The sequence below is a fragment of the Plodia interpunctella genome, chromosome 11 (genome assembly GCF_027563975.2).
Source record: "Plodia interpunctella isolate USDA-ARS_2022_Savannah chromosome 11, ilPloInte3.2, whole genome shotgun sequence".
In the NCBI taxonomy this organism is placed as follows: Eukaryota; Metazoa; Arthropoda; class Insecta; order Lepidoptera; family Pyralidae; genus Plodia; species Plodia interpunctella.
In genome coordinates this window covers 2916262-2926595 of record NC_071304.1, presented here as the reverse complement: position 1 = coordinate 2926595, position 10334 = coordinate 2916262, and the positions used below count along the sequence as shown (strand labels likewise).

At 34.0% G+C, this 10334-nt stretch overlaps 1 protein-coding gene across 1 annotated transcript; it reads left to right on the top strand.

The window, feature by feature from the left end:
* Positions 1–1813: 1813 nt before the first annotated feature.
* Positions 1814–8039, top strand: LOC128673366 (uncharacterized protein). Its single transcript, XM_053751142.2, has 5 exons — positions 1814–2169; positions 2929–3141; positions 3439–3698; positions 4802–5013; positions 6804–8039. Exons 1-5 carry the CDS (start codon positions 2092–2094, stop codon positions 7559–7561), a joined length of 1521 nt encoding a protein of 506 aa, XP_053607117.1. The 5' UTR covers positions 1814–2091; the 3' UTR covers positions 7562–8039.
* The last annotated feature ends 2295 nt before the right edge of the window (positions 8040–10334 follow it).

Genomic DNA, 10334 nt, shown 5'->3' with positions numbered 1-10334 from the left:
AAAGATTGATAATCAGGGGCCCGATTCTCATGCATGCAATCGAAATTCGTATTCAGCAATTTTCTCAATTTTGTTTTCGAATGTTTTAAGCAAATTTACAATAGGAAAAATCGATCGATTAATGCAATGAATTGAACTCTTTCAATTGTGATTTTTTTCATGTCAAGAAACCGTGTTAAACATACTAAAAAAATGGAGAAAATTGGTGAAAATTTTTTTCAGCAGGAGTTATGTCTAAATGGAAAAGCTTTTTGCTAAGACTTAGGACTAAGGCGCAGCAGAAAAAGAAAGGTTTGGCTTGAGCAAAGCTGTAGGTGACTAGGCGTATGGGAAAATTGTGTTGTGAGCATGAGTAGAGGGAGTGACGCCGGAATGTTCTCTCTCGGGTCTAGTTTTGTAAAACATTTTTATACTAGACAGATTTGTCTAAAAGTAACTATAATGAGTATAATAAATAATATGTAGGAAAAGTATGAATGAATAATAATAATGTACTTGTTAGTTTGAGTTTTTATTTAGTCTTCGCAAAGTTTATAAAACAATGTTTTTTTTCTAACATCTACTTTAACTTTTTGTTTAATGTTATTAATTTCCGTGGCTCGAGTAATGCATTCGGCGGAGAAAATTAAAAAAAATATATGTAAAGATATAATTTTCATATATATTTTATAGATTACCTATATAAAAGATTTGAATTTTTGGTAGAATTAGCAGGTACTTTGTTACTTACTAAATCCATGCATTTTTCTTATTGGTAAAAAAAGATATAACCATGGCATAACATAGCCAAGATGTAACATTATGCTGGGTGACGGTAAACGGTGACATTGTGGTCGCGTCGCAATACCATGATTGGTTTGCTGCAAAGATTTTGCATAAATAGGAATCCAAAATCTTTGGTTTGCTGATGTTTTTATATCTGTGGTTTGCTGCTTCGAAAACTCTTGACGGTCGATATCGAATAGCAAAGTCACACCCATGGATTTAGTAAGTACTCAACGGAGTACCTACTAATTCCATGGTCACACCATTTTATACGTGGCGTGGACTGCGCAACTCGTCGGTCTGCGGCGCAGAAAGAGACAACAAATGCCTTCATGTTAAAAAAAAAACATTGGTAGTGTCGATTTTTAACTTTATTATTATGTTATTGAATTGTATTATTTCAACCCGTTACCAGTTTTAACTGTATGGATGTAAAGTTATTTAAGAGAGACTGTGAATTTAGTAATTTGGTAGTAAGTAGAGAGATAATAATAGTTGGCAGCACCATTTGCCAGTAATTTTTAAGTCAGTGTCAATGAAATCTTGCTTAATGTTGCAAACTATCGATAGTTCTATTGTATATACTGTATCGATACTTAAATATATTGTTTGTTTGCCTCCTTTTTGGTTAAGTACGTCCAACACAAAACTTGTAATTTATTATTATTTTTATGAATAGAGGGTATTATCTATTATTAGTTATATGTATATAATAGTTGTTAGAACTAAATCATTGTATTAGCTAGAACAAGAAAATAAAATAATTTTGCATTGTTGTGCATATAACTATCGATCGATAGTATCGATAGTGGACTTCATTGGTGTCCGCGGAGTATAGACCCACAGATTTAAAATGTTTTTATATATTTGTGCACAGACCATTTATAAATGATAAATGGTCTATGCCGCGGAGTCTTGTCACCTCACGGTTGGAGATAAATAGCGTAGCGACAATCAAACGACAGTAAGTATTGTCACATTCTATCGACCGAGTGGCCTATCGATCGGTAGCCATCGCTTTGGCATTGGTTGCTTTGTTTGACTGACTTGACAGTTGACATTCTGATCTGACTCTGACAGGATTGGCTTTGCGAGTTTGCGAGCGAATCAGCGAAGTTGTTTTGTTGTATTGGATTGGATGGCGAAGTTGGTTTGTTTGTAAAGACTTGTAAACATTGTTATGTGTAATGCACATTTTTTTATCGACAATTCGTCATATTTCATTACTATCTTTGAATTTATCGCTTACACTTCGCAATATCAGAACTATCTAAATAGTTCTGCATTTAGTAATCAGTTAGAGATGTCGTGTGAAAAAGGGATAATATGCCTCGTGGATTCCGGATTCTGAAAAGATTTCTGAAGATGCCTCTTACGGAAAACGGGGATCAATATTCAGTATGGGTAAGTGATCAGATAATGCTTGGCAGATATTTATATTAATGACCGCTGACTGAACATAGGTGTTGCATGAAGACTTCTATTTTGGCGTTTGCCATTCAAATCTTTGTTTTGTTCTACTGGCCTTAATTTGAGTGAAAGGTTCATTGTTGTAAACCAGTGAACCAAAGTTTAACCTGTGCATAGGCAGTTCTGATCTGAATAGCTATTCCTATTGAAATAATGATATTTTTCATGTACCTACCCCTTTCTTAAAATAAATTGTTATTATGAAATTGGGTGTTTCTATTGCTAGATGATTATTATTAGGTATATAAATCAATAAATATTATATGTCTGATTATATTTATTGTATATGTATGATTATTATTATAGGTATTAATAATATTTACATATATATTTTTTCAATCATTGTTTCAATATTGTATTGTGTGTGTTTGCGGTCAAAGATTATATGGGTGGTACAATATTGAGCAGCCAGCTGTGGTTAACTATAACTTTACCAATAATTATATTTCTACACTATCAATGTACTTATCAAAAGTTTTATTTACACTCATTGTCATCAGTGAAATCTTGTGGCATTGAATGAGAACAAAAATGACATTTTTGTAAAAAACTTATTGTTTATTATTCAATTATAACCATCACAAATCAGGTATGTGTGCCAATAGTCTGACAACTAAGCATGGCATAGACTGTGTTTTCCAAAACAGAATAGTCTTAATTAAATAATTCCATTAATTACTACTTGATTTTCAGGTGGGTTTAATATATGTATTCAACTTGATTGTGGGCACTGGAGCGCTAACATTGCCAGCAGTGTTTGCCCGAGCAGGATGGGGCCTCAGCACGGCCTCCCTCATCTTCTTGGCATTTATGAGCTTCATGAACGTGACATACGTCATAGAGACTATGGCGTGTGCTAATGCTGTATACAAATGGAAGAGATTACAGGCATTTAAAAGAGACAGTGTTAGTATTCTGTGATTTCCTGAGTTAGAGGAGTATTCATATTAATTTATTTCCTAAATGTTTAATGGAATCATAAAATCACATAGGCTTACAATTTAGTTACTTCTGCAAGAGTAAACTAAAATTTGAAAGGGTCAGACAAAAATTTTATTCATATAAATTTGTAAAAATATAATGAAATGTTATAATTACGTAACTTTAACATACTGTGTGGCTTTGAAGAGCAGACATAGTAAATGTGAATAGAGTGTACTAAAAAAATAGCAAATATAGAAACAGTGACAACAAAAATTTCAGATTCAAGATCATGAGCATGAGTCCGATGAGGAGTCAACATCGCATCCAAATGGTGACCTAGAAGAGCCTCTAGTATGCGGGGAATCCATCCCATCCCGCTACTACAGTTTAGATCGCCGAGTAGAGCTCGGAGAAATGGCAGACCTCTTCCTGAACAAGACTGGTCGGACCATGTTCTACGTGACTTTATGTGTCTACTTGTATGGTGACTTGTCTATATATGCAGCTGCGGTCGCCAAGTCTGTTATGGATGTTGTGTGGTATGTGTGTTTAATTTCTACACTGTTTGATACAAGGATATAATAACAAAATATATTATTATTTCAGATTTATCAAGATCATTATGTTTAAAAAAGGTATTTTATTGACTGTAGTTGGGATTTTATCTAATGACAGAATTATTAATTTTTAATTTATTCATGTTAAATAATTTTTCAGTTTTACATATTCTTCTGTTTAATTGTACAAGTGTTCAGTATATTTTAAAATAATACATCATCATCAGTTAATTTAAGAACTTTGTTCTTGTCGGTGGAGCATTTTCCATCTTCTCTTCTAATTCTGTCCTCAGCCATTGATTTCACCTCCCTATACGACACGACCTCTGCCTTCTCTTTTATTTCATCTAGGAATGCCTTTCTTAGCTTTCCAAAAATAATAACACATTGTTAAATTGTAATTAGTCTCTGGACCCGGCGGGTGTTGATAAAGTTATGAACTACTTCATCGGTAGCAGTAATTCTTATCATTCATAGGGTTCATAGCAGCATTTTATAATGTTATAGACTGTCAACACTGATTCACATATGTATGTGAATCAGTGTTGACAGTCAGCCCTTTGGAAGAAGTCCTGCAGACAACGGCGTTATTGTGTTACTATACAACATATTATTACTATACTATATGTTTTACTGTATTATGTACTTGTGGAACTCCACATATTGCCGTGGGACTTCTTTCGTGCAGACTATGGGCCGATTTATCTATAATCTATAATCACTCCGTCTGTCACTTTCATGGCTAAACTGCAGGGCTGATGATTTTTGGTGAAATTTGGAATAGATATAGTTTATGACCGGCGATCAGACATAGGTTACCGCGGGCGAATCCGCGGGCTGCAGCTAGTAAATATTAAAAATAATTTATTCAGAAAATGTAAGTACACATTTCGTAAAATTTATGTAAATAGATAATATTTACAATAAACTTCAACCCTCTTATTCATAAAAAAAAATAAAGCATACTTTATGCTGATGTTTTATCTCTATCAAACTTTACAATATTTGACATCGACAGAACGAGAAAAAACATATGCTTTAACTTTTTTATTAATAAGATTGTTAATAACTAATTATCCCCAAAGTTCATCGGGGCCACACAACCTGACGACTATGGACTCCGCTGACTGGGACATGCTGCCCTGCTTCAACACGACGGGGCCGACAGAGTACACACGGCTGCAGTGCTACCGCGTCGCGTTGCTTACCTTCGTCGGTGCTGTGGGGCCCTTCGTATTCTTCAATGTTCAGAAAACCAAGTATTTGCAACTTTTCACGTCGGGCATGAGGTGGCTTGGTGAGTCTATATATTTTTTTACCATTTTAAACATTTTTTATCCCTGCAGCCACAATTTTTGTACGTACCTACGTGTAATGAGACATTTTTTATACCAATCTGACTCACAGGAGTTTTCATAGACCACCTGCTCAAAGAAAACAACGTGAGGAAACCTGCGCACTGATTGACAGTTATTATTACTTGTCACTAGACGCGGTGGGTAGTTGTAAAAGTCATGTCAGATGCCTTAAGTCGACTTGGATAAAATCTTACACCAGTGTTAACAATTAACACACTAGAAAAGTAAAGAAGAACCGTATTTACATTTAAATGAGTATTTTCTTCCCGCGTCTTCATTGAGACAAGCGGCAAGCGAAGCGACGCAGCGCAATAATATCTAATGCCGGCTACACACTATCGCCGAACTCGGACAGATGCCGACGCGAATACATGAACTTTGCATAGTTAGAATGAGCGCTAAAACTGGTTCGCGATATCGTGGAGCCGGCATAATGTCAAAGTCAAAGCGTTTGTTAATTTAATCAATATTACCTAAAACCCTTAATGGATTTTGACGAAATTCTGGGTACGCCCGTTTTGTAAACGGGACTTACGGAACGTACCCATAATTTAGTAAATACATGGGCATAACAACGCGGGCACTGAATGGACACATTCAGTTAGTTGTTATGTATGAATGTGATGTGATTAGGCTACTTTTATACACGAATTTTGATAACATAAAAATATAATGCTAAATACGCCTCCATGCGCATATTATATGTATTATTTGACGACCTCGGTGGCGCAGTGGTAAGGTTCTAGCCACTGAACCGAGAGGTCCCGGGTTCGATCCCCGGTCGGGTCATGATGGAAAATGATCTTTTTCTGATTGGCCCGGGTCTTGGATGTTTATCTATATATGTATTTGTTATAAAATATAGTATCGTTGAGTTAGTATCCCAAAACACAAGTCTCGAACTTTGGGGCTAGCTCAATCTGTGTGATTTGTCCTAATATATTTATTTTTATTTATTTATTTATTTATTATATTCTACAATAAAGCCAATTTATCTCTTTAGTTACAACCAAAGAGTAGTAAACTTTGGCTAAGATAGCTAACAAGATTATACTTAATGAAAAATGGTTATCGCAACCTATCGTGTAGATTAGATAGGCATACGTTCCAGTCTCTGTAGAAATATTTTAACGCTGTTTAATAATAAAATAACCAGAATAACTCATAGCAGATAGCATTCTCAAACAAAACTGACGTCAGGTAGGCGGCGGTCGTAAAAGCACAGCTGAATGTTCGTATTTAAAGGTATATTTTTAAGCGCACCTACGCTTAAAAATATCGGGCCCTCACATCCGTGAATAGAATCTGAATCAAAATTCGATTAGAGTGAGAATGATAGCCGCTTGCTCGATGATTGTTTGACAAGCTTACTTGTACAAAGACTGTGTGTCTTTGTTTAGAGAAATACCTATCTTATTTAAGAGCTGTCCTCTTGTCGCTGGAGTATTCCAATGCTATTATTATTATACATCATTCTTTATATAGGACAAATCATTTTTGTTCTCGAACGACTTTAATGTAATAGTTGATTCAAATTTATTTTCATAATAATTCATAATCGAGCTCTCGTAACTTGCACTTGGCATCGTGTCAACAATTCACCGCATGAGTCGAACATTAGCGTCTGGTAAATTATTCACGGTATTAAAGCGATACAATAGGTGATAAGACTTTAAAGGCGATTTTGCCATGAAAATACGCTAGTTAATATCTACATATTTTGTTTCAGCCTTCGCCATAATGATCTCAATCGCTATCCACCTTCTCATCAGCGACGGGCCTCAGGGGCACCCGCCGGCTTTTGATGTCACAGGTTTACCCACTCTATTCGGAGCCTGTGTTTACTCCTTCATGTGTCATCATTCCCTACCAGGGCTCATTAGCCCTATCCGAGGCAAAAGAAAACTTGGCTGTCATCTCGCTTTAGACTACGGCCTCATCAGCATCTTCTATCTCCTTCTAGCATACACCGGAGCCTTCGCATTCGCACACCTAAACGACCTCTACACATTGAACTTCGTGCCAACAGACAGTGATAATTTTCTCATAAAAATCGTGGAATATTTCCTCACTCTCTTCCCAGTATTCACTTTGTCAACAAGTTTTCCGATCATAGCTATTACTTTAAGAAATAATTTGCAAAGCCTGTTTTTAGACACCACTCGTATGGAATCATACAATTTTGTGTTGAGAAAGCTGTTCTTTCCAGTAGTGACTGTGGTGCCGCCTCTTTTGCTAACGTACTTTTTAGAGGACATTAGTAAATTGATAGAATTCACGGGTTCGTACGCGGGCACAGGCATTCAGTATTTGATACCAACATTTTTAGTGGTGTCTGCGAGGAGATATTGCTCCAACTTGTTAGGCCTGGGAGTCACTAATGAGTATAAGAGTCCGTTTTCTAACATCGCCTGGGCTATATTTGTGGTGATTTGGTCTGCAATGTGCTTAATACTCGTTTCTGTACACATTTTCGAAAAGTCATGACGTTAAATTTCTTTGTTTTGGTATATGTTTAGTGTTTTGTTAAATGCCAAATTTTATTTTTGTATTATATGGAGACCGCTGGTAGGTCCAATGTGATCGCTATTTATGTCGTTCAAGCGCACATAACTATAGAAAATAAATGGAAATTACCAAATTTACTTAAATCAAAGCACACGATTTACGTTATGTAAACCATTTTTTTCTAATCTCATGTGTTGTAAAGTGAAGGAAAATGGATATTTTTAGTCTTGGCATACCAAATATATAAGGTATACTGTCAGAAATGCATGCTAAACGTTTAATATTCAATAGTTAGTAACATAAACATGTGAAGTATCCAAAGTTATATATTAAATAATTAATGTGTTATTAAAGATTTAAAGATAAAATTATCAGAGGTTGGATATTCTAATCTAATTAGAATCCTATACTATAATATTAGATTTGAAGTAAAAAAAAGGTACCTATATTTCAAAAATTTCAAAATTAATCCTAGTAAAATTTTGCTCAGTGTAGAATATGTTTTTTCACAGCGTAAATATTTATATTTGTCCTTGTTTATTATAATATTAATCATGTTTTTATTTTTATACTTACCTTGAATATATTAATGTCCTATACGAATTATTACATGCTTATCGCATATAGTTATCAGCTGGCGTTAATTTTAAATAGGCAGTAAGTATTAGTAGCATAGCAGTGCCATTTAACTATACTCGATAATCGTATCGTTATCGTAATAAAAAGCACTAGCGTGAACGCTAGTGCTTTTTATTATTCTATGACTAAAGTATATTTCTGTAGCAAATGAAAATGTCAAAACAGTGTTGGTTAACATACTATGCCAACGTGATTGTAATATTGATGTCTGTTTTCTCATTTGTAGAATCACACTTATTAGTCGACAATTTAGGCAAATATACACATTATCGGCTTAGTATATTGTGTGTAAAGGTAAGTGCAGACTGACGAAGCGTCGACGGTAATTACTTTTAATAACTTGTTTTTTTGAAAAGATATTTTGCAACCCCAATATACAATAATTTGTAAGTAAGTATATTAATGTCGATATTTCGCCCGTCAGCACAAGCCTTAATGAATTGGCATCGTTGTATGTATACTACCTTTTTTAATGATAATTTTACAATGCGGATTTATTTTATAATAATGTTTGTATTTATAAAATTTTCCCAGTTCCACTCCAGTACATACGATTTAGAATAGATATTAGTTACTAAATTTAGATTGGAATGGCTTAGTTGTCTATTCAGTTCCCTAAATTGTCTCAGTAAATAAAAATATTGTAAAATTTTACTTCACTAATCTTATTCACTAAATAATTCATAATAAATAATTCACTAAATAAAATTCACTAATCTAATTAGAATCCTATACTATAATATTAGATTTGAAGTAAAAAAAAGGTACCTATATTTCAAAAATTTCAAAATTAATCCTAGTAAAATTTTGCTCAGTGTAGAATATGTTTTTTCACAGCGTAAATATTTATATTTGTCCTTGTTTATTATAATATTAATCATGTTTTTATTTTTATACTTACCTTGAATATATTAATGTCCTATACGAATTATTACATGCTTATCGCATATAGTTATCAGCTGGCGTTAATTTTAAATAGGCAGTAAGTATTAGTAGCATAGCAGTGCCATTTAACTATACTCGATAATAATGCCCATGACGTTGATTGAAACAGCTGTATAAATGTTAAATGTCGCAATCGAATTATGTGTACAGTCTATCAAGAAGGTGAAAAAAGGTTTTTTACTGAACTACACTTTGCCAATACTATATACTTACCAGATATAATGGTCAAGATTGATTGATATACACCCCGTGTTGCCAGCCAACAGGAGGCAGCGCCCTTATTTCTTTCTTCATTTGGCAGACTGTACAAATGTGAATTTATTTTTTAAGTCCAGTAAATTCATATTTCCCTGTCGAAAGTTTCTTCAGACCTTTGATATACCAAAACAGTCTTACAATCAGTTAGCGACAATATAGTATCTAGAGAGATAATAAAAGTGTTTTAAGAACAGATTAGATAATATTTTGAATAAAATCTCAAAAGATCAAGACAAGACACATCCATCGGCATAGGCTAGTATATACATATTTATATATAACATATAGGTAGCTCTTAATGTACCTGTTATTAGACAAAAAATAATCCAAAGAAGCCAAGTGAGACGAGGTGAGGATGACCTTGGTATAGATGTTTCATGAATTTTTAATTCTATATAATTATTTTATTTTGTAAATGGCGCACACTATTATGTATTATTAGGTTCCTACTTATATTTAGCAAACTCATGGTGTCTTACAGTCTTCCGGAAATATATACGCAGTTTGTTTCTATTCGGAAAAGAATATTCATCGAATGTTCTAAAGATCACATTTCAATGAACCCAGGACTTTTTAAAGTGCCAGTTACTAGACCAGATGGGAATTAAAAAAAAGGTCAATTAAGAAGTTAAAGATTCCTTTAATTTAGTGTCTGTATCTATTCCCAATTAAACCAAGATGTAGTAGGTGCCAGTTGTGTTCATTTATTTTTTGCTGTGATAGGATTGTTGGAAATGAACATTTAAGAAACGACTGAAATGATATTTTTATAATAAATAAATGCTTATTTTGTGTGTTCATGTTTTCTTTCATTTAATGATTAACCCACATGCATACCGTAAAGCTAGCTAAGGGTCTACGCCAGTAGACCTTTGCCCAGCCGTGGGACGGAATAGGTTAAAAAAAGTCA